This window comes from Brachycentrus maculatus, unplaced genomic scaffold (assembly GCF_059751285.1).
Source record: "Brachycentrus maculatus isolate JH-2025_06_01 unplaced genomic scaffold, ASM5975128v1 h1tg000158l, whole genome shotgun sequence".
Lineage (NCBI taxonomy): Eukaryota > Metazoa > Arthropoda > Insecta > Trichoptera > Brachycentridae > Brachycentrus > Brachycentrus maculatus.
The window spans coordinates 1,410,637-1,437,476 of record NW_028280911.1 but is presented as its reverse complement, the minus strand read 5'-3'; the positions used below and the strand labels follow the sequence as shown (position 1 = coordinate 1,437,476).

Genomic DNA, 26,840 nt, shown 5'->3' with positions numbered 1-26,840 from the left:
CAAATGGTAAGCCCCGTAAATACTAAGATATCCTTCTTCTATTTCCTCTATGTAGTAATTAATGTCAATCTAATTTATGTAAGTTTTTTATCGTATTTCTCATAATTTATCTCTAGTGCTTAAATATTAATATAAACCTACCTGTGATAATATAGGTACAAGTATTATTTTCTTGTGCACATACATTTTAAGAAAGATTGTAGGGAAGTCAGTTATATGTATACATGATTATGCGCATCCGCTGTAGCTTTGGAAAAATAGGTAAACGTGGTATTAGATCTACTCGCCTGTATGGAAGGAGCTCTTTCCTCGGGACTGCATAAATTCTGCATTCGCAGTAGTGTCCTTTCACAGGACGCTCATTGTGTGGGAACGACTAAAGAATTCTACATGAGACGAGTCTTACGTGAAAATTTGAGCAGTATTTCTACTTGAGTGTCAGCTTGTTTTCATACACACCACATTGTGTTATTTTAGTTTATTTTTATATTTCATATCCTTCCTACCAATGCTCTATTTATTTATAATATAAAAACATATATATATATATATATATATATATATATATATATATATATATATATATATATATATATATATATATATATATATATTCTTCTCCGTCTTAATCCTCATTGCTGAGGGTTGTGACCCTTGCAGAAGCAATGACTCTTCTCCAGTTATCCCTTGACTGCGCTGCACGTAGCGCTCCAACCACTGAGGTGCCTGCTGCTGCCTTAATTTGATCGGTCCATCGTGTGGGGGATCTTCCTCTCCCTCTCTTTCCCTCCAGGCTACCGATCACAACTAGGCGTTCCAGGCTATCCTCGTTGCCACGCGCAACGTGTCCAAAGAACTGGAGAATCCGTCGGGTACAGATATTGGCCGATATTGGATATTGGATATTGGATATAAATATATATATATATATATATATATATATATATATATATATATATATATATATATATATATATATATATATATATATATATATATATATATATTATATATATATATATATATATATATATATATATATATATATATATATATATATAAATATATATGTATATATATATATATATATATATATATATATATATATATATATATATATATATATATATATATATATTTATATTTATATATATATATATATATATATATATATATATATATATATATATATATATATATATATATATATATATATATATATATATATATATATATATATATATATATATATATATATATATATATATAAATATGTATATATATATTTTTTTTTTCAGATATAAGCTTGAGATTATAAATTTTTTAACGTAAAATTTCAAATGGAATTCATATTTTTTATACACTTTACACGACTGTCACAAATATTTGAGAAAATATACAATGCACAAAAAAGATTTTTTATATCCTTCTACGTTTGTACATACGTCAAATAAACATGATACACGTGTGTTTGGTTAAAAATAAGTTGTGGGAATCCACCATGAAAAAACTTTTAATAATGCTGAGTATATTTTTAATTAAAAAAAACTTTATTATTTTATCAAGTTTTGTTTCTTATTTTATGTTTTTTAAATAATATGGGTCACATGAAATTTTTTGATTTTGTTATTTACTTTGTAAAGTAACACGATTATCAATAGATCTTTAAAAAAATATATTGTATTATAAAAGACCAAATTTTTGAGTTGATTAATGTAAACGCGACTAAAATAGTGAAATATAAGACTTTTTTTGTACTTTTTCGTTTTGATGAGAACATTTATTTTTCACATAGATAAATGAAGAAAAAAATTATCATAAATCATTGTGATTTAAAAATAAATAAATATTTCAATGATATAAATCACAGCGGTTTTTATTGTACATATTTACTATACAAATAAACGATGTTTATCCATATACTGCAAGTAAGAAATCTCAATGCACTTATTTTTCTTTCACATATCTAACACCTTTTGACTGAAGATGGCTTTTTTTTATTTTTGCAGCCTATTCGATACTTTTTCTTCATTTAAAGCGGTTCTGTATCATCGTCAGGGTTTCCTGGAATAAGAACCTTGTAACACTCTTGATAGTATTGCCCAACTAGTCGGGACACTAAATTCAAATTGTCATCCCTCCAGCAAACAGGTTACTACCACTCTTCCTTTGTTGTCTACGGCACATACATTTGACGACATGACAGAAGTATTTTTCCGTTCGCTGCTAGCATAGCATAGATGGGTTTTCTTTAATGTCTAATTATCTTAGTACCAAATAGAATTTTCTAAATATCTTAGTTCTTAGTACCAAAGAGAACGTTTTTGGAGCATTATATCTATTTTTAATGAGTTGTAATGAGTTCCGATGTTTTCGATGGTTCAACGAAATAATACAATCACGAAGGATTTTTACAATTATATGATTGATAAGGAAGATATTTTAAAGCAAAATGTTTGTTCATTGACAAAAAAATTCAATCCACTTTGTACGGGACCGATCCTTAAGGTGCTATTTTTTTTGTCGTGACGCGTCACTATTATATATTTTAATCACTTTAATAACTTGCTCTAATAGTATTGAATTCTTTATCATATCCTTGTCAGCACTCAATGGTGCATACGTCACTGAATCCTTTTGACACAGAATTGATCATTTCTAACATAAAGGCAATGTGGTCAATCCTTCGCTTATGATATTTGTTCAGGGTAAATAAATATGAGAGGGAAAAAGCATAATTATTTACTTAACCCCCCCCCTCTTGGAACCTAACTCAAATCTTTCAGCATGGTAGAATGAACTAAGCATCACATTACAAAGACAGCTAGGTTATAAAATTTTTGTTAAAAAATCGAGTTCATTTTTTCAAGTATAATTCAAAAGGAAAAAAAATGATAATAAAGAAATAAGTTGACTTGCATTTATATTTATATTGGTTAGTCAAATAAATAATCTAAAGGATAACGTTTTTTAGTGGGCTTCCACAAACACCTTCACCGCATTTCGACTAAATATAATAGAACAGCCCTTAATGTAATGCCGAGGGTTGATATTGAATGTTTTCATCGAATCTCTATCTCTCGATATTGCAAAAAATAGACATATTTACGTAAATCTTGATATCTCCACTCCCATAATGAACGCAATACAACCATAAACCCAGAGATATCAGAATGTATTAGACACGTATTGGAATACATACATTTCCCAATTTATTTATTTTTGTATTAGTTAACAAAAAAATTCATAAATTTAGATAATCTCGCGTTTTCCTAGCTACGGCCTTTACTGTCAAATCACATGATTTTTAAATTAACTAAATCATTTCGTTTCTAATTTGTACTAAGCTTTTGTTATTTAATTTATAAATGGTTATTTTACAAAAAAAAAATCTAATTTCAAAATTTATTTTTTAAATAATTCAAGTATCATTTTATTTTATATTTGTTTTTGTATTTTTAACAATTCGATATTGTAATTCAAATATTGTTTTGAATAAAATGAAGTTTTTAACAATAAAATTTCTTTGTTTCAGGTAATTTTTCATCAAATTCTACGACAATTTCACAAGACATCTCCAGTATGTTCAACAATACAGGTATTTTATTAAACAATAATTTGTATTTAAGCGAAGATATCAAATATATTCTCTTGTAATTCAATCGTGTTTTAACTAATAGCAGTCCACGTCACAAGAGACAGTTAACAGACAGAATCTTAGATCTATAAGAAAAGAAAAAAGCTTGTCAATCAAAGGTATGGTGAATCACACAGAGTATTTAAACTGATCACTTGAGCTAGCCAATGACAGATCGTAAGCCCTGTAAATTTCCTTTATATCACTTTGAGTGTGTCTTAATACTTGTTCACAAATCTGGATTATTTCCAAATTTAAGAGATATTTTTCATGTTATTTTTTGAGATCTCAATATAGATGAAGAAAAATATGGAAAAAAGTCTCTTTATCTCATCAATAGATGTCTCTAGTGAAAATTCTAGTGATTTATACATACATTTTTTAGTGATCGATCATATGCAAATATGGAACTTCCAAGGATTTGAGTAGTGTGGTTGTCAATCATGGGTAAATTGATGAATGTTACACGAGTGTACAGTGATTACTTTAACCAGTCTATGACGGTCAAAAGCCCCGTAAACGCCCAGACTTCCATATTCTTCTCCATCTATGTAGAGATGTTAAAAAATAGAATTTCATTAACTTACATAAAACTTGTTTTAACATAACTTACATTAAACATTTTCTGTCCGCCTCCGTAGTGTAATGCTCAGAACGCTCGGCTACCATTCTTGAGGTCCCGGGTTCGATTCCCAAGAGGGGTCAAATAAATATAAGTGATTTTTTCACTGTAATATTAATTCAATATTACCCTGGACTGGTACCTGAAGCGGAGGGCTGATCACCTTGCCTTCATGTGTAAACGATCAAGATAACACTGCATTTATATGAAGCAGTGCCCTATGCACCACTGGGGTGCGGATAAGGGTTTTATAATTTTTTATTAAACTTGTCTTTTCATCTTTATTGGGATATTAATAATATCCAGGTATAAAACAAGTTTAGAAAGCTTCGTAACAATTTTATTTCTAAAGACTCTTTTAGGGGTGTAACTAAATTCAACTGATATCATCTGTGAAATCGGATTCAATATTCCAAACACGGTTTTTGCCACATTGCCAAAATTAGAGAGGAACGTGCCGTGGCTCGTATAATACACGATATTGGATATAATATGGAAACACGTGAACAGAGAGATATGTTGTATTGCAGAAGAAAAAAGCCTTTATCATTTTTTCGGAGCTATAATCAAGAACAAAAAATGCGAATGAATATATTCTCCACTGTATAATCTGTTTTTTTTCGCTATTCCTATTCCTAATAAACCTTTAAAAATATTATTTATCTTTTTGCTGTCTCTAACAGTTTTTTTTTATTATTAAACGTCTGTATCCGGCCAAACGTCGCTATGGCTTTGTCGGGTTAAATGAAAAAGAAAGAAAATTTTAGGCATACATTTCGAACATATTTCATTTCACAACTCTTGTGAAGTATTAATTTTTTTTAAAACTTTTGAAACAATGATGCAATCAAAAGCGTTGAAATTGATAGCAGCTGTCAAGAAGCACTGCTGATGGATGAAAAAAAACATTGAAATGAAGGTGTTCTCAAATGAGCCAAAATAGAAATATATGTAACATTCAATAGATGACGCTGCCATTGCAGTCAGAAAGATGATTTATAAAAAATATGAATATTTTTCACAGATACAAACACCTTTCATTTAAAAAATGTGTATAAAAAAATACGCACGAATGAAAATGCTACGTTTAAGGAGATTTAAGGTTTTAAACTATTTTTTTTTTTACATATTTACTACAACCTTAATTATTAACATAGAAGACCCTATTTAAATATAAATAAACAAAATAAGAAAGGTATAAATATTTTTTTTAAGTACGAATTGAAATATTTTTTTTAGAATCGATTCAGCACTTTTTATCCAATTTCCTTGCTTTTTGAATTTAAATGTCACTAAGGAAATACAAATAGTTGTAAATATCAATTATGACGATTTTTTAAATGCATTTGGCATCATTTTTCATACATTTTGATGCTGAATGCACTAAAACACGTTTATAAAAATATCAAAGTTGATAAAAAATTAATTTACTAATTAAAATTAAATGGTGAATTCCACTACTTAAAATCTGTTTTGCCTCATGTTTTGATGCATTCAGTAGCAAAGGGTTCAACTATAATTCCGAATGAAAAACTTGAGAAACACTTGTAAAAACATATGTTAAGATATATATAGTGGTATTTACCAAGTAAAATAAAAATAAAATTGAAATTTATTTGTTGATCGCGAGATTCATGAATTAATAAAAAATCACAATTTAAAATAACTACATAAAATTTTGTTGAGGAAATGCCGCTTGAGTTAATGCATCAGTAAAATTTATGACATATTTCAGTGCACGCCATTTGAGATTAAATATCGTAAATGTCCTTAAGTTGCTCATCTTGACTTGATTGCGGTCTTTAAGTTGGGAGTGGAAAGTCCTGCAGTAAACTTCAGGTTATTATGACACCTCATAAATGATATCTGCCGCCATTTTAAACGAGATATCCTCCGTCTTATGCGGGAAGCGGAGATTCCTTGACTGAAACGAGGTCGTTTCTCCGTATATGTGCATACATATAATTTATACTGACTTATTTTCTAGAGCTTAATAAATATACCTGTATGCACGCTTCGTAACATGAGCAGCGCGAATGAAACGAATTATGTTATCTACATTAAAAATGGTATTTTATAAACATTTTATCGTGCTTTACTCTGAGGAAAACTTTCGTATTTTTAGTAATATAATTTAACCTTTTGGTAATTTCATGAATAATTTTTTTTAAATGTTGCTAATGGATAACTTTTTTGAAGTCCTTTTCAACAACCACCCGAGGAAAATTTCAAACTTCTGTACTAACCAACTTACAGTCTGAATATCCATAACTTCAATATATTTCATTATGCTTTCTATGACCGTTATAATGCAGCTCTCGTACATTCTACATTTATCATACATTTGTTTTCTTAATTTTATTTTTAAAAACTTAAAATTTTCAAAAAATTGCCATTGGTCCCCTGAGTTGACTGAAAAAAAGCAAAGGGAGAGTAGAAGTGTAATAGTTTGAGCATCCACAACTCAAATCTTTTCTGTTATGTCTTATTTTCAAGTACCGTTTTCATTAAACCCTCATACATTATCTAATCACATATTTTTTTATTTAGTTTATTTTTACATGTTTATAAATCTAAAAGGGGGACATTTCCCCCTGAGATAACTAAAAAAAAGAGTCGAGAAAGAAATTGAATAATTTCAAACCTTTCTGTTCTGTAGGCATGTCGTCACAAAAGGCAGTAAACGGTGATAAACTATCATTCATAGAATATAACGCTCCTTTAAAAACTCTAGCATTAAATATGTATATATGAATTTTAATTCGACAACTTTAGTATTATAAAAGCTACTAATTCCATATTTTTGTAATCTTAAAACTTATTCTATGGAAAATTTTCCTTTGTTTTATTTTTATAATTTAAAATCGTTTCTAAATATGTTTTCTGATAAAAAGCATAATCAGTCGGTGCTAAGAGATCTACATACTTATGTATCAGCATGTTAATTTTCTTCTGCTGGTGACAAGTTATTTTTTTTCACTCTAAAAAATGAAGTTTGGCATAATGAAAGCGCGAGACAACTGAACTAGTTGGTTTTCGTTTAAACCGATTTCCGGCCTCTCGCATATCGGATGTCCGACGTCAGTCGATGCTCAACGGCACGTTAGAAATGACATGGCGTTTATGACTCAGCTATCGTTGAGTTCGTACTTGCTGCGAACTGCGTACTACGATTTCCATACAAGTATGAACTGGGGTGTTTTGACACCCCGCTTTGGAACACGTGTATTTTTTAGATGATCAGTAGGTTAAGCCAGTTTTTAGAAAATGGGAATGGACAAAAAAAATTGTCAAAAAACAAAGAAATAAAATGACAATAAATTAAATCGTATCATACAATACAAAACACAAAACCTCGATTCGCAAAACATTTTTACAGTATATTTACGATACGTTTCATTCGAAAACACGGTGATTCGAAAATTGACACAAATTCACAAAGCGCCCCAATAGATATTGGCCGATAAATCAATGTGTGTTTTGTTATCCTTTGAAATTATACGTATCGTGACACAGAGGCCATAAATTGTTATATATCGCAACATACTCATAGTTGGTCGATCTTTGTATTTGGCGATATAAATTATTCATTTAACATCCCGTATATCATTTTTTTCGGATATGCCAGCTCCATAACGGATGTCTCATTGGAAATGGATTATATAATTTATGATATATTATATTCGAATTAAATATAATCTTCGACATAAATACATTTTTTTATTATGTTTAGTCTTTTTATGTAGTTGATTCTCTCGCTATTAATATTTATGAATAAGTTCGTGGAGAGAAAATATAGAAAGAAAATTGTTACTCGTACATTCAAGATTTAATTATGGATCACTGGATATGAGAGTTTTACACAAACAATTTTTTAAGCTTTAAGTTTTTTTTAGTAGTATTTCATAAGACCTTCTTTACCTTTAAAAATACATTCCAATGTAAAGCAAAAAAAATATTGGAATCACTCTACTTTTTTTATATGTCGAATGGGCAGTTTTTTTCTCAATACCGGGTCGTGAATTTAAAATATATATTATATTATACATCAAACTGTATCTAGTGATCTTAGTATAATATAAGAATACAATATACGAATGTTAATGAATAAAAAATATCAACAATGAATTTTCCGATAGTTATTTTTTGAGTTATTTCCTATTTTATTTATTTTTTATTTCATAATTTTCATTTTATTTTATTTTATAATTTTATATTTAGTATTTTATTACTTTTTAGTTAATTAATAGTTATTACATGGTTATTTCTCGTAGATATTTTATATATTTATGATAAGGTAAAGCTTTAAAAAAATGTACCTACACCTGTAAATTAATTACAAAATATGAATCATATTTTAGACCCATAACTATGACTTAACGTATCTTATCAGTTCTTTAATTCAAACACCAGGGTAGGGTTAAATTAAATGAACAAAATAATGAAAATCCTACGAAACGTACCCGGGAGGTCAAACACGGTAGCCAAACGTAGTGATCACAACACTACAGAGGTTGACATATATAATTATAAATATATTACCTAATATTAAGTTATTATTTCCTTCAATCAAATACATACTTTTTGGTATAACTAAGTACTAAAATTCACAATGTTATCTTTTACTTATTTGAAGAAGTCATAGATATATTTTTTTGATGCTTTAATTAAAAGTATTTTTTATTCATTCAATTCTCTGTTTTTTTTGTGGCATTTTTTTTATTTTTATTATTTGTACTTTCAAATATATTTTAAAATTTCAACGATGTTTCGTAATTCATACCCGTCTATACGTGTATATTAACATTCTATACATTTGGTTGAGGGCCTACCCTTTTGTCAGATTTTCATCTACAATTTCAATACATATACCCTTTTCAAATTTCATATAACGTAATTATACAAAATATATTATGTGTATTGTATTTATATCTTTGAACATCATTGGAGCGATATGTATTCACTAAGCACACGCTATCATTTCCATTCACGAAAACTATTCACATAGAAATCTGTGTACAAACATCTTATGTATTCGGCTAAAATAAGAGATAAATTTCCTGGCATTTAAATAACATACGTATATAGAGCAGAGGGTGGTTAGATCCTCTTATTCTCTTCAGATTACACCCCTAAAGCCTTCAAACCCCCTGGGAACAATGGCCAATCAAGGGGAAGATACATCTTTCAATAGGTCCCTTATTGATTTTTTGAGCTTCGTACTATCACATCTGTAAAATATATTACGTGATTCTGGTGAAAATTTTCAATTCAATAGTGACTTTATTTACAGTAGAATCTATTTACTTTTAAAAATAAATTTTTTTTTAGTTTTAAAATTTCCCCTTTACTTTCCATATGATTATTAACGCGTTGTTTCCAAATAAAATAAAACGATAAACTTATCTTATTGACAATTTGAAATTGTAATTGTAAACTTGAATTACTTACAAAAGACTACCGAAAAACAAATTTTAGAATTGTTTCGGTTATATAAACGTTCTTAAAATGCTTATTCATAATTGCAGCTGAGTTTAAAAATGCCAAAGTCATTAGAAACAAAAGTAAAATTTATAAGCGAAGACTTCAATTTTTCTTATCTACGTCGATGCAGCGTTCAGAATAAATTACCTAGGGGTTGTTTTCTTTATAGGTAAAGTTTTTTATGTGGAATTTCGCTATTTAATTGGGTATTAATGTACTAACTAAATAATTGAAAAGTGTAATATGACAACTTCCCCACTTCTTAGTCCGATCCTATCTTATATATTTCTAACTCAGAACACCTGGTTTCATCCAATTCATCAATTTTCTTCAACTTTTCTGTTCATAATAAGTTATGAGAAAGAATACTTATCAAATTTTATATATTATCGATACCCTGTGCTAATTGAATCAAGATGAAAAAACTAATTAAACCAATTATTATTACTTTTTTGGGAGAACGACTCCTTCGACTTAATTATAAGAAATATTCGAGACCTGACATTTCTAATAAAATTTCCCCAAGTACATTGTTCTTACTTGAAAGTTATGAAGTGAAATAATTATTTCTGAACACGAACTCATAAAGCGACAACCGTTCTAAAGTAAAACAATAGAATTGATTAAATTACTTTTTCGTCAATTTTATTAAAACCATTTCACGAAACGACTTGAATATTCATTTTCTAATTGAAGGGCGGAATGTCGATTTGGTTCTTATAGAAGAAAATTGATTGCATTTATGATAACAGCGAAGTGACATTCATAACTTTTGTATTAAAAATATCTGAAAATTATTCGTTATGTGTATTTCTATTGCAAAATTCATTCGCTTACTTTTAAAACCGTTTATTAAGTTATTTTTTCAGCCTTTCACAGGATTGGCAAATAAATGTATTTTTTAATATCCAATACGATAATTAATAATTTCATGAAATAAAAATTTACGTAGTGTAGTGGTTATCACGTTTAGATTCCATGCAAGAGGTCCCCAGTTCAATTCATCGGTCAAAATAAATATGAATGTTAATTATTTTTAATTTTTATTTATATTTCATAATAATCTGGATTTTTACCTTAAGTGCAGAACTGATCATCTAGTAGCCTTCATGTCATTAACGAATAAATTGACATTGCTTTGATACGATGCAGTGCCCTATGCACCATTAGGTGCAGATAAAGGCTAAGCTGTAATTTGATATACAAAAACATATTCTTCCCCATCGTAAAAAGTTTATCTTTGTCTTCGTATTAGGTAATATTTTTCCAACAAAAGTAACTTAGTTGTGAGTAAGTGGTGTTTGGGTAAGTCGTAGATAACGTTTTTAAACTACAATAAAGTGAAAACCTCAGGTGATGTGTTGAAATCGTCTGTAAATACTGTAACAAATTTCTTAGAAATATTTTTTTACAGAAATTATTTATTAAATTTGCATTTTATTTCTCATTTTATATATTGTTTTTATTCCATGTTTAATTTAAAATCGTGTTTTAATTTTAAATGCTAGACTCATACCACAAAAGTCTTAAAAAAAATTTAAGTACAGCAATGCTATTTCACATTCATAATATTTATAAAGGGCCTCTCTGCATTGCCTTGTACACAAGTAATAATTATTACTACCTTTAATTCCAGCAAGGGCAAAGGTAGGCATAATAACAATAAAGCCTTAATTGTATTAAGGTTAGAATGAGAGAAATTTACCCATTTTATGAAAGCAAATACACGAAAAAACCTAATAATATTTAGGGTTCATCTCATAACCAAGAGATATTAAATTGAATATGTTTTTATCAGTATTTAGAAACTATTTTAAAATATAATTCTATTAAACGGTGGTCATTAAAACCGCGTTGATGAATTTCTAATTTGATTCATCAAATTATAAATTTAATACTAATCTCATTCATAGATGTCGCAAGCAAACTTTAAATACGCACAAGATTTTTTGAATTGAAGCATATGTACAACTTTTTGAAATTTAAAAATGAGATTTTCAATCAAATGTAGAAAAGTAAATGTTACACTGTACAAAGTGATGACTTAAACCGGATAATGACAGGCTCTACGCCTTGTTAATACAAAGATTTCGACATATGGAGCATACAGACATGTAGAGCGAATGAATAACGTGAGAATGACTAAAAAGGTATAATTGGCGAATATGAACGGGAGAATAGAACGATGATGGTCGTAAAAGACTGAACATGATCAGATAAATCAGAACCTAAAATCCGGTGGTGTCAAAATTCTACATAATCGGAGGGCATATACGACTAGATGTATGGATGTAAATGACTCTAGGAGCGTATGTCAGGTCAGAAAAGTGTGGTGTTCCATCCTTTCTGCCTACTCCAACAGAGAAACGGGTGATGGTTTTAGTAGTAATAGTCTTTACAAATATATATAACGAAACAATTTCTATGATTCAGAACTACCATTGACTAGCATTTTTACTAAAAAGTAGGTTTGTTTTCATTAATTAACATCAGTAATAAAATAGTGAAATTGTTTTATTTTAAAACAAGTCCATTATCAAGATAAATAAACTAATTTTCAGTTTCAGTTCAAGTCAAATAGGATTAAAAGCGTCAGTCAAGATCAAACACATCAGCAATGCGAGTACGTACGAGTATTGTGCCCTATATTAACTTAGTCGCGTCGAGTTTCCAATTACAGTGATTTCATGCAGCGCTGCATATACCCGCTGCTACTGTTTGACTCCATACATCAGGTCTAGCCAACATTTGACTCGCTTCACACTCACCAATTTATTTGGGTTTGTGATCATTATATCTATTTAAATGACCGCTTTCGTAGTGTAATGGTCAGCACGCTCGGCTACCGTTCTGGAGGTCCCGGGTTCGATTCCCAGGAGGGGTACATTTCTTTTCAAATAAAAGTGATGTTTTCACTCTAATATTTATTCAATATTACCCGGGACTGGTTCCTGACGCGGAGGGCTGATCACCTTTCCTTCGTGTGTTAACGATCAGGATAACACTGTGATATATAATGCAGTGCTCTATGCACCATTGGGGTGCGGATAAGGGTTTGAATTGAATATATTTTTATAATATTCAATTGGATAATCATTGCTTAAGAAAAAAAAAAATGTTCCACGTGTATCTAATCAAGTAATCCAAGTAATGACTTAGTCTATGACATGTTAAAAGCCCTTTAAATAACCAAACTGTTATATTCTTCTTCATCCATTTTGAGATGTCAACAAAAATAACTGCTTACTAGAGACACCCAGATTTGTTAACAAGGATTTGGATATACTCATCATTTTGTGAATAAAATAACTGGTCAAATAAAAGCTTTGGAAACAATAAAATATCATGTTTTTAGGCGTCTCCTAGTAGGTTTTATAATGCTCCTGTAGGTCTGTGCTAAATAAAAAGTTTACGAAACTCAACCATCAATGCTGCCGGGAATTCACATATAAAAAAATGTGTCAATTATAGGATATATGTAAATGTAAAAGTCATAGTAAAATAGTGCGTGTTATACGATGTAAAATGATAATACAACATAACATAAATCAGCCTATAACAGATCGTTCACCCTGTAAATTCCATGTTTTCCATATGTTTCTTAATTTTTATGGTGATATCAATAGAAGCAAAGGTTTTTTATTTTTTTTTAAATCGTGTATAGGAAATTAATAACCAAATATAAAGTTGTGTGTTAAATATATACTATAATCAACTGTGTTTAAATTTGAATGTTTTTCCAAAATTCAAACAAGTAAAAAAAATGCTGATATATACCAAATCGGCCCTAATCGCAAAACCATAGTTTTTTTGCAATATTAAAAAAACGAGAGTTGTAATAATTCGAATAGAATAATAAAATAGAGAGAATATATGAAAAATATCCCTGAATGAATTCTGAATAAATATTTTTGAATCGTAGCGTCGTAGAACTTAAAGGTTGAGAATCCCTTTGGAACATATTAACTGCAGCTGTCACGGCGCATTTGTCCGGGAAATGGAGAATGTCTGGATCGACTGAACTAAGTGCATTCGACATAACAACTTAGATTGACGTCGTATCGTTGTGCTGTGTTGCTAAAGCTATGTTCAATTGTACCGCAGGATATACCCAAACTTTTATCAAAACGCTCTGCTTGCATATTTTGAATTTATTGAGGCGACTTTAAATAAAACTAATAAGGTGAATATAAAAAGCACTGGATCTCTTTTTAAAAAAATACAACTACTTTTTTAGTATTTTAACCAAGCTGTACTTTAAAAACAGAACTTTGATTAATATCCAATTTAGTTATTCAACCTGCTTTTATTATCTATCAAATCATTAAAAAATGAAATTGATTTTTTTTTAAAGAATAATAGAGGTGAATAGGTAGTTTAAAACAAAACGCATCATTCAGCCATGTCTTTTCTATGCATGACATAAATAATTTACTTTGAAATAAGTTAATAAATAAATAATATAAAATATGCTCTTGGTGTGAAAAACCCAGAAAAGGCAATTTTTTAGTTAATTTTAATTTATAAATGTGTGTTTGAAAAAAACAAACATAAAAAAATTGTAATTAATAAAAAAAAATAAAGCAAAATATTATAATGTTTTATTGCAAATCCAAATATTTCAAATTGTATGGTTTTTCCTAGGCTTAAGCGGCCCGTTATTGAAAATAGGAATGAATTTGCATTACAGTGGATTCGAACCTGGATACTTGATTTAAAGTCCAGGACAGTAATCACGAGACCACAAACCGACTCTTTGATGTGTAAATAAGGCTCTAATGAACAATAGATAAACCTAATAAAAGATTCCCGCCAAAATCCATTTTTAGTCAATTTACACACAAATAACTTTGAGACCAATTCTTAGCCAGGAAATTACTTGGTAGTCATCATAGTTGTTAGTTTTTCACTATTTCTTTATAATACAGGAGTATGTAGTATGATAGCATGTGTAGACGATTCATCTCATGCTCGATTCTCTATTACTTATCCATTCCCCCGTGCCTCCCTTATAAGGGATGTGACATGAGTATTAAGCCTCCGAACTGATCAATATAATGCTTCCATAGGCACATAATAATGATGCATAATATGGACCATGTATGTGAATATATACATGTTCATTATATACGTTAAACTTTGCATACATACAGTTCCTTGATTATTAATAATGAAAATATTGATTTTACTATCCATAGATTTAATTCTGATACTTGCCATCAAAACATATTCTACAAGCAATTTATTGAACAAATTGTTTTAAAAGTTACAATGATTATTCATTCGAAGTACTAAAACTGAAAATTGTAGTGCCATCTATATTTTTGGTTAAGCATTTTATCAGTTCAATATCAATTGCTCTAATTTTATTTGTCAATACCGTACAAGTAATTTAGCATATAAAATAAAGAATAAAAATCAAAGGATAGGGAGATAAAAAATTCTTTCATCCTAAGTGTTTAAATTTGGTCACATAAATAATTTAAAAGAAAATATTATCAATAAAAAAGGCATTTCAATCATTGCTTCATCCATTTTATTCATTTTTCTCCCATTTCAGTTGAGTAAGAAATAATTTAAAAAAATTGTATATAATAAAAAATGTGTAAGTTTTTTAAAATAAATAGTTTCCATAAATTATACAATTTAAATACACAATGGGACAATGTGCTTTGATAAGAAAAAAATCTTAAAATAATAACTTTTTACTACCTTATTCCAAGCACAAATGCTAAGGATCTTTTTTAGAAAAGCACTGAGCAACTTGAATGAGAAATATCAAAAATTTCAAATTTGTCATTACTACTATCTTATTTAAGATTATTAATGAATTATTTTGGTTAAAACAATGTCCTATAATTTACGGTACAATCATGAAATAATAAAAATACTTATAGAGTGATACATAATTTAATAATATTTAAATTCAAATTCAAACTCACCCATTTAAAAATCTTATTCAAATTGCGTGAAGACTATTAGAGAATATTCAAATTTTATTTTTGACTTGCGTACGCGATCATTGCCAACCCCTCGTCATAAAATTCACCCCGTCACTGTAGAATTTTAATTTAGAATTTTTATTCTAACTTCCCCGCGAAAAGTCGCCACCCTTCCGTGTTTTGATGACGTATTCAGGGCAATAAGAGAGACGTGTGGTGCGAATAGCAATTTAGGCATGCGTGCTTCACTAGCGGCCATTAGGGGGTGGCTTCGTACACGGGTGGTTAATTACAGACGGAATCGAAAAACATTCATTTTTATCTTTTTCTAATGAAAACGCAAATTTGTTTTTCATCTACCGATGTGAAAATGAAACAAACATGTGTTTTTGGTATTGTAGCAAATATGGTATAATTACTTGTGACATTTTTTTTCTACTGTGGGAAAAGGTAAAGGTATTGTAATACATCCTTATTTATACAAATCGATATTTTTTATGATAAAAATAAATAATATGGTTAACATATCTTCTTTTTATCAACACCAAATGGTGCATAGGGGACTGCATCATATAAACGCAGTGTTATCTTTATCATTAACACTTAAAGGGAAGGTGATCAGCCTCCTGCTTTATGTACCAGTCAAGGGTAATATTGAATAAATATTTTATTCCAAATGTGAAATATTGAAAACTTTAATTTGTAAATATGTAAAAAAAAATCATCCAAATTCATTGAAAAATATATTTCATCGATGAAAAAAAAAACTTTCTGTACCCGGCCAAAAAATATTTAAATTTAGTCAGATATATATATTTTTTATATTTGACATTTGAAACAGATTATTAGTAGTAAATTCTGTATCTGGAATAGCGTTAACTCTCTCTGCGTAGGCTTCCTTTTGACAGGCATGTCAATCACCAACCCTTTGACACATCATTCGGAATCACCAGTCATTAGTAAGTTGCAGCAATTAGTAGTATTTCATCCACAGTACTTGATGTCGAAAGCTCATTGATGACTAGTAGGGACATTTCAGTAGGCGCACTCTTTGAAGCTCATATGATTGAATTTTTTTCTCATGAAATAATTTTTTTTGTTAAATTTACGCTAGTAGAGTTTTTTTTCATTTTCATAAAAAAATCACCATATTTATGTATTTTGCTTTTTTTCTTCTTCTCTGTGAGGCCTCTGTCCTCCAGTGCTGGATATAGGTCTCTTCCCTTCTTTCCATTTCCTCTGGTCAGTTACTGCTTGCAGCCAGCTTCTACCCCCAACAGCAACTATGTCGTAAGACCATCACTTTTGGGGTCTTCCGACACCTCTTTTGGTCTCCATATCGTAAAATTTTTGGGGTCCATCTTGTGGGGTGTTGTCTCGCAATATATCCTGCCCATTGCAGTTTGAATGGCACTAGGTGGGTTTTGCTGTATGACTAACAATATTTATGTTTTGTTTTAAAATTTCATGGTCAAATTACATTTTATTAAATAAAATATCAACTTAATAGTTTTTTTCCAAAATTATTATATTTACCAGTAGCCGGGTTTTATCATAACCAACATCATCACCCCAGTCTGATGACAATAGTTACGTCGAAAGCTGGTTAAAAACTTTATGTTTGTTATTTTATTATATTGCTAAAAATATTTGAATAATATTTTCAATCGAGTCTATGTGTCTGGGTTAACGATATTTTGTTGGTTGTTTAAGTCGTCAGTTTTTGTTCTGTGTAACATTCACCATTCTACCTATGATTTACAACACCTATGATTTAAAACACAGTTCAAATTAAGGTAGGTTGTAATAATTTTTAGATTTGGCGTTTAATTCGTAGAACTCAATTTTAATTTATGCATAAAATATTAAAATCAAACACTAATTTTTGGATTCTACTTTAGTTTTTAATTCTTAAAAACACATAAAAATAAAATTTGAGACATAAGTTTGAAAATGCCATAACAAGGCGAACAAATCGTCACCAATTTTATTTTTGTGTGTTTCAAATAAGAAATACAATTAAGTTGACTCTAAAATTTTGATTTTATCATTTAATATATAAATGTTATAATCACGTTACAATTAAAAAGGTAAACTGCATCCGTGGTTGAAATCAGACTTCATCTTTGTTCAGATATCAAAAATAATTATGATTAAATAATAATAAAATAAAAATAATATTAATTTTCGTCTGCCTCCGTAGTGTAATGGTCAGCACGCTCGGCTACCGTTCTGGAGGTCCCGGGTTCGATTCCCAGTGGGGGGTCAAATAAATATAAGTGATTTTTGTACTGTAATATTAAATCAATATTACCCTGGACTGGTACCTGAAGCGGAGGGCTGATCACCTTTCCTTCATGTGTAAACGATCAAGAAAACACTGCGTATATGAAGCAGTGCCCTTTGCACCATTGGGGTGCGGATAAGGGTTTTATTATAATAATAATAATCTTGATTTGACTTATTTTAAAGTGGAGCAGATGTGACTTTAAATGTGTGCAAACTCGTTACTTAAAGATTGTATTATTAAATGTGATTGATATGAACACTATGAGTTATGTTATGAATGGAATAAATGAAATTATTTAAAAAATATATTGAAAATTTATTATTGAAAAAAGAAAACTAAGGATGATATCAATTATCATGTTTGTGATTATAATCCAGGATTCGGACCTCACATACTAATATAAGAGTTTCTGTTTAATTAAAGCTCCTTTACATCTCACCAATAGATGTCTCTAGTGAAGTTCTAGTGATTCAAGAACAAGGTTTCTAAATTGGTTCATATATACAGAACTTCCAAGAACTTGAGTAGTGTGGTTGTCAATAATGGGTAGAATTGGTGAATGTTACACGTGTGTAAAGTGATCACTTAAACCAGCCTATGACGGTCGTCAGCCCCGTAAATGCCCAGACTTCCATATTCTTCTTCATCTTTGATGAGATGTCAAAAAATATTAAAATGATCGAATTTACAATCTGCTTTGGGTTAAGTTTAAATAAAAATTTAGAAATAATATTTTTTCCCTCAGAAATCGATACGCACCTTCGAACCAAATAATTTACGAAATATGCTGCTAGACGTCGAGGAAAAAAACTTTGGCGAAGCTCGTTATTTTGCTTTTAGCATCTGATTACATATAATAACTCCATCCTTGCTTCTAAAGCAAAAAAATGTAAACACGAAAACACCGCATTGAAAAACGTAAAATACAAACTCAACGCTTCGAAATTATACGAGATATCCTGAATCTCGGAAAGTCGTAACCACAGCCTAGATTATATCATGTCAGAACGATTTATTCAACCATTTGACAATGATGGTGTGGATTTTATAACACGAATTAAAAATTGTATTTAGAAATAAAAAATCATAACTTTTTTTAATTTGTCCAGATCTTTGTTCACCAATTCAAGTTATTTTTTTCACTGAGTAATTATTAATATTGAAATCCTAAAGTATGTATATTGAAGAAAAATATTTCTTCTCGATCAGTGGACACAAGTCCGGAATTCATAAACAAAGATTTGGACAAATTATAAATATTGTGAATAAACAAGTAGTCAAAATATAAGTTCAATAAAATAAAAATTAATATATTTTCTGGCGTCTCCGTTATTTACAAAATTTAACATATTAGGATAAATCTGAAAATATAAAATATCTAGTAGAAAAAAAAAGTTAAATAAAATAAAATAAAATATGTAATATGTTATGTTTTTGAAAAAATCTTACATATATTTCATGAAGGTCTATGCTAATAAAAAAACTAATTTCAACCATGCCAAAGAAGTTGCATGCACGAGATGGTGTCGATTGAACCATAAATAAAAATTATGGGAAGAATGGTTAATGCAACATGCAAACAATTTAGAAGATCGTAAGCCATGTGAATGCCCAGATTTTCTTATTCTTCTTCATTTATGCTGAGATATCAACGATTTATTTTTTGTTACAGAGGCGGATCGTGAGTTTGGGCATGCTATTCGCAGCCCTCATCGCTCTCCTGGCTGCTCGAGTCCCTCTCAGTGCCAGTCCCAAGTTCGCACGAGCCGATAACCCAACGGCCAAGGAACCATCGATCGTCACCCGTTTCCTCACCTTCTACTACCTTCCGGTCTTCAACTTCTTCCTCCTAGTGTGTCCTTCGACCCTAAGCTTCGATTGGTCAATGGACGCAGTACCAAGAATCACGTCAGTCATGGACCCTAGGAATTTTTTATCCGTAGCATTTTATTATTTGATATCCAAGATGCTCTACACTAGTAGTATGGCCGTCTACCGCCAGGGACAGAATAAGAGCAAACAGTTAAGTAATTTAAGAAAAGACAATAATAAAATCCACGCGTATGGGTACCAGAAACATGGATACAACGGTAGCAGATGCATGAAAGTAAACAGAAATGGACTCATTTACCAATTCAATAGTTTGTGCGGATACGCGAGTGTTATTAAGAGCGGAAGAGTGTTAGTTAGCAGTGGGAGGATTAGTAGCAAAGCTGTCTGTCAGTGTTCTTGTTGCAGACACGTGTTGACCGATCACCACTCCAATTCCTGCAGGGCTGTGAATAACAACAACTCGATGACTTCTCATTCCACGTGTACGTGTGCACCTCTCGTATCAGTAGCCACTGTGCGACCACAAGTAGAAAAGCCGAGAGTGTATATAAGAAAGAGTTCCCATTCCGCTTTGCTTCTAGCTGCTTCCTTCTTGACCTTGCCATTTTTGCCGGCAACGAATCTATTTTTTTACGTGGGGTTTGTGGTCGCGGAGAGAGTGTTGTATTTGCCCAGTGTGGGGTTTAGTTTGTTGATGGGTATCGGTGGTGCTAAAGTGGGAGCTAGGTTAGGGAGCAGGGCTCGCGTCGCGGCGCTCGGGGCGCTACTGCTTGCTCTTAGTGCGCGCACTATGGTGCGCAATCGCGACTGGAGGGATGAGGAAAGTCTCTACAGGAGCGCCGTGAAAGTCAACCCTCCCAAAGGTGAGTTTTATAACTATTATTGGTTATTTATTACCATTTTTATAAAGTTTCACAAAATTATATTCAATGTTGATAAAAAATGTTGAATCAATATTTCAAGCAACAAAGAAATTTCTTTGCTTATTAAGTATTCTACAAGTCACCAATTAATTTTTTCTCTATCCAGGTAACATGTTACGTAATATATTTTTTTTAATAAAAATACCGTTTGAAAACATAAAATTTTCTTTAAAATAATTATATGGTATTGAATATACTTATGTTCCATATACTCGTAAATTCTTTAAAAAAAACAAAAAATATCCAACAAACATAACTTTGAAAAATTGGACGTGAATAGACATGTTACCTCTCCGGTGGTCTCTGTTGGAATAAATTTTGTGCTTGCGAGTATCCCCTTAATTTCATTCGAAAAATCAGTCAATTGAAAATTCTATCTATTGTACAAACGAACCATTTGCTTCGAAACCGGTTGACATAATAATAAAGTTTTAATTTTTTATACCCTTATTCTCACCCAATGGTGCATAGGGTACTGCATCAATTGGTTCAATTCAAATTTTAATTCATAAAGTTGGTTTGTATTGAATGTACAAGTTTATTTTGTTCATAGTATATTTGATGTTCCATATTTATATTAAGATAATTAAGCGAATGCCCATAAAGGCAAGGTGATCAATCTTGCGCTTCAGTACCAGTCTAAAGTAATATTGAATGAATATGACAATGAAAAATCAGTTATAGTCCCATATTAATATCCACTCCCTTGGATTTGAATTCGAGGCATGCAGCATCCAAACATTCGAGATATATTTTCTATAATAAGACAGAAAAAAATTTAATGAATTGAATCTTAAATTTGATTTTTTAATGCAAAAAAATAACATATGCTTATTCAAAAAAGTTTAAAGGTACTAAAAAATAAAAACTATTTTACAAGAATCTCTAGAACATGATTGACACTAACAATGTTTATCGCATCAGCCGTGAAGGGTTCCAAATTACCTATCCGACTGGGTAGCTAAATTGGTCGGTACCTACTGTGAATTATTCATAAGCATCCATAAAATATATCCGACATAACCATATCCTGTGCCATGGCCCTAATGATATAAACAGATATAATGAAATTTACATGAAAAGGTACATATATTAGCGAGCAAAACACGAGTATTACTTCAATTTTGACAAGTTTGACAAATTCCATTTTTTTGACAAGCATTTTTTATCATATTTCTAGGAATATAAACATAACACTGAAAGAAAGAGAGAAAAGAAAAAAATTGTTAATAATAAATGAAGAAAAATAAAACCAGTGGGTAGGTTGGTGTTCCATTAATATGGAAGAAAATTATCTTCTTTATTAAAAAATAAGGTATTCTTGTTAACAGTAAAATAAAAATAAATCATTTGACGTTTTTATATTATGTTGGAAACGTAAGTTAATTTAATAATAATGACAAATAAACCAAAATACCTGATAGATTTATAAAAAAAATATTTCATTTAAAAATTAATAAATATAAAACTATAATATTTATATTTCGATGACGAACTGGTTAAAATGCAGTCAATCTGAACTTCCAATTTTGACGTTTTTTTGTGTTTCGATTTAAAAAAATATTGATGATGACATGCGATATATCGTTATTATTTAAATATAAGAATAAACCAATTGTATAAGACTACATCTATGTTTATCAATGTAAGCAGGGATAGTTTTGAGAACTAGTAATACAAACAGAATACAAACTAAGTTTGTATTTTCACATCTGTAGTTAAGGAAAATTATCGTATTTACATTAATACTACAAACTGAAATAAAAAAAAATGATCTTACCAATACAAGCGTTTAATTGCCAGAAAAGAATGTTGAATACTTTAAATTTTATATTATTATTTTGACAAAAGAGCCTGGAGGCAGTTTGTGGACTCCGTACGCTACATAAGGTAGCGGATAAGTGAAATGATGAATGAATTTATATTAAAATAAGAGTGTTTATGCCTATAATTTTCACTCATGAATTGCATAAAATAAAAGTAATTTCAAACATAAATAATAAATACATTCAAGAATAGGTAAAGGCAATAGAACTTATAATGTTGAAACCAAAGTAGGGCCATGATAAGTGGGGTTGCATAAGCCGTAGCTAGATTTCAGTGTCACTTGGACGTTAGGTAATTCAAAACAAATATTAAAAAGTCAACAGATTCAAAATTAAAGTAATTTTTTTGCGATCAAAAAAAATATTCGATTTTTATTTCGGCTTTCAGAATACTTTGTTTTAGAAAATCTTAAATGTGCTTAAAAGCAACTACTGGAATATTTCATACAACAAACGTAAATGTTGTTTATCCGCAAATCTTACACTATTCGTTTGCCAGCACACAAATCTATGTTTAAGCGTGAACGAGATTATGAGTTCAACAAGTAAATTTGACGTTTTCATTTTGCAAGGGAAACTCCCATTTCGTTCCATTATTTTCCTGTTGAAGAAGCATTCCGTCCGTGAAACTTTACTAAATCGCTAAACAAGTTAAAGTAGGATACAGAACGAAAGGATATCTAGCAATGATTCATTAGCTTTTGATCTTGTTTGAGATACTTGGTACCTGTTTGCATCGTACCTTTTTACTGGATGAGAAGTTCGTTAGTTGCGAGATTGCTTTTACCTTCGGAGTTGGTAATCAGTACTCAAAGTTTACTCAGGGTAATAATGATTCCTGTATATGAATATATTAAATTTTCATACTGTTTGTAAAGAAAATTCACACATTTAAGATGCGAACAAATATTTCCTTGTAAAAATCATTTTAGATTTTACACGAGTTTCATAATATTTTTTAAAAACCTGTAAAATTTGAGATAAATCTTTTTGTTGTTGATGATGAATACCATATTGTATACCTGCCTTAAAATCTAGCACTTATTTAGTTTATTTGAACAATAATTGAGGAGATTTTCGTCATTCAAGTCATGCCCTCATTTTTTATAGTATTTTTTTAAAGCAAATGTTAGTACACAAGATTGTTATTGTGTAACATTGTTAATAAAAAATAAGTCAAAATAATTGGTGGGTACGAATAAAAAGATACATGAATGTCAAAGAAGCGAAAAATATTTGCCAAAACAAAGTAGAAGTGGCGTGATGATAAGTTGGTCAATATGTTATATGGTAATTAATTATGTGATATTTGTTGAAGCTAGTAATTAAAAAAAAAGGGAAATGAAGTATAGAATAAATTGACTGAAAAAAGGATTCTTTACAAGTTTTAATTTATACGTAAACAATAATATTTATGTCATTTGATTTGGCAATAACTTCCAAGAATTATTTTTTATTACTTTTTTTATATATTTTTATTTTTTTAGATAATGTACTCTTTATTTTGTTTTGTTACGAACTGAACTTGTTTTATCATAACCATTTATTCATTTACAGCGTACATAACATACATAACACTTTTTTCAATATTTTTATTTCATATTTTACTATACGTATTTAATTATTCTGTATAAAAATCCCATAATTGAGGTAAATGGACACTTCTGCTTTTGTTTCTAGATCTCTCATATGTATGTATGAATATCTGGCAGCTTTCGTTGGTGATAACAGTTACGTGAATCACTTTAGTTGGCTCTAATTGAAAACTATTTGCGCGAGATTGTCCCGATTCATAAACCTACGCTGGTAGGTACCCATCTCTAATGGATGCCTGCCAAATTAAATACTTGGGAGAGTGAGAGATCAGAAAACATGTAAGATTGCACCAGAGTAATTTGAAAGGAAGGAATATTTTTAAGGGGCATTTTTTCATAAGAATTAAAGTTGTAGATGAATTATGTACTTGATCATTGTTCCTATAAGCTCTCCAGATTACAAAACTAATTGTATATTAAAAAAAAATCTGTTGTTTTTTTTAACATTGATTGAAAACACAATAATCTGTTTTGTTAAAATAGTATTGGTACAAGTAAATATATGTTTTTAAAAATATAAAAAAGATATAAAAATAATAAATATATGTTTAATATTTTTTTTGTTAAGAGAGTATTGGTACTAATAAATATATATTTAATAAATATACAAAACTGGCGCTGATTTAATTGTCAGTTATTTTTTCACCTGATCCGTAAAAAATACAAAATAATAATAGACGGATGAAATAATTTTTTTTTCATGTAAAATTCAGGGATTTCAAATAATTACAAAAAATATAAGCTATCATCGATAATTTATTTCCAAGATGTATTGAAAGTGTGTTTAATGGCCATGCGACCCTAACGAACCCAAACCACATGTGCCAGACACAGCAAATTTGACTAGGCAATCTGAAACCAAAATAAATTAAATCTTCGACTTTACTTTTACTTCTTTGTCACAATTACGAGTAATATCACAGCGAAGCGCCCTTGAGGTGGTATTACAAAAATACGCTAAAAAATAAATTTATTACTTTTAGTATAAAAGATAAAAGATTATATAGGTGTCTTACCTTGAGATGAATCATCTTTTTTATCAACGTACGTAGTTGATAATGATCCTGTTCTTTATTTTATATTTTACAACAGTATTAAATTTAATCGAAAAAAACATGCTCGTCAAATTCGATTTCTATCATTTCAACAAAAGTCCTCAGAGATGTTTGATATTCTAATGGAAAACGGAATTAATATTTTTGTTATATATCAAAAAAATGTTGGAGTTTGTAAAAGCCACCTCAAAGATGGAAGAAAGTAAACCTTTTGAAGTGTTAAAAAAAGTGTCGGCACTGAATCAACAATCAGTTGGGGAAGTTTATTGGCCAACCACAAACAAAGTAAAACTGATAACGAGACTGGTAGACTTCGTCATTAAGAATCTCCGAGAGGGAGAAAGACAGTCTTAATTTTTAGACTCCATATTTCTCGGCAGAGCTCTTCCTCATTATTCCACTTTTCTCCTCAAAGGACAAATATAAAAGCGGGAAAAAGCAGAAATAATGAGAGCGGCCAATTTTCGCCTTTGGGAACGACGCGGCTCGGGCGAATTTGTCGTCGCTCTAAATTGTGTGATTCTTTTACGATCTCGTTTGCAAAGTAATGGCGTGTAACCTGTTCAGACGAGTACTTTATTATTTCGCTATGTTTATCACTTTATAAGAATTGCACACTACATAGCGGAGATATCCGAATCTCAAGTGCGATGGAACACTTGAAAGAGCAGAAGACAGACAATTACTCTGAAAAAAGTACGAGTGTTCTTGATATACAATAAAACGAAACCTTGCTTTATAAATATTTTTTAAAAAATCCAACAGTAATTTCGTCAAATTTAAAAAAAATTGCAATAAGCCCATTTTTAATTTAAAAATTAATCCCTTGTCAAATAATTGCTGGTAGAACATTAGTTGTACAACAATTTTTGTTATGAGAAATTGTCAAATATATTATATAATATATAATATTATTTTTACACTTATCCTCACCTAATGGTGCATAAGGTACTGCATTGTATTGAAACAGTATTATCTTGATCTTTAATTACAATAACAATATTAAAGAGATTAGTTCTGCAGTTCAGGTACCAGTTGTACGAGTATAATGAAATAATTTTACTGAGTCAAAAATCACAAATAAATATTTTGACCCCCTAAGGAATGAAACCCGAGACCTTAGGCACTGTTGTCAAATGCACTAACTACTACACTATGGAGACAAACACACTCAAATGCAGAAGGAATACACAATGCGCAATAGAATTTGTGCACTGATTGGCGTGATATACTTTGAGTGATCGGATTAAAAAACCGAATTAAAATACAACTAATGAAAGAATCGTTATTTGGTTCGATTACCCAATACTGTTAGGTACATAGCAATACAACGTTTCCGATCTCAATCATTTTTCGTAACGTTTTTCGACTCAAATATCGTTTACAAAAACATCATCTCGATTTTTCTTACATAACTTGTTTTTATACTAATCGATCATCCCTTATCTACCTCATATTGTACGTTATTCAAATATTTTCCAAAGGAAGTTCTACCAAGAAGAATTCTCTGAAACAAAAACAAACAAAACAATTTGCTATTTAGAAGGTACAAGTAGACATAAAAAGTACATATATTAAGTATTTTTTGTACCGAAATATAATGTCTAGAATAAAAATATTTGGATGGATTTAA

General features: G+C 29.9%; 1 protein-coding gene across 1 annotated transcript in view; it reads left to right on the top strand.

Annotated features, from left to right (window-relative positions):
- The window catches only part of LOC148308541 (protein O-mannosyl-transferase Tmtc2-like), a 231,955-nt gene that overhangs the window by 62,892 nt on the left and 142,223 nt on the right, over positions 1 to 26,840 (top strand). The window contains exon 4 of the mRNA XM_088261583.1: positions 19,648 to 20,671. Within this exon, the coding sequence (XP_088117709.1) occupies positions 19,648 to 20,671 (1,024 nt within the window). The remainder of the gene's footprint in view (positions 1 to 19,647; positions 20,672 to 26,840) is intronic.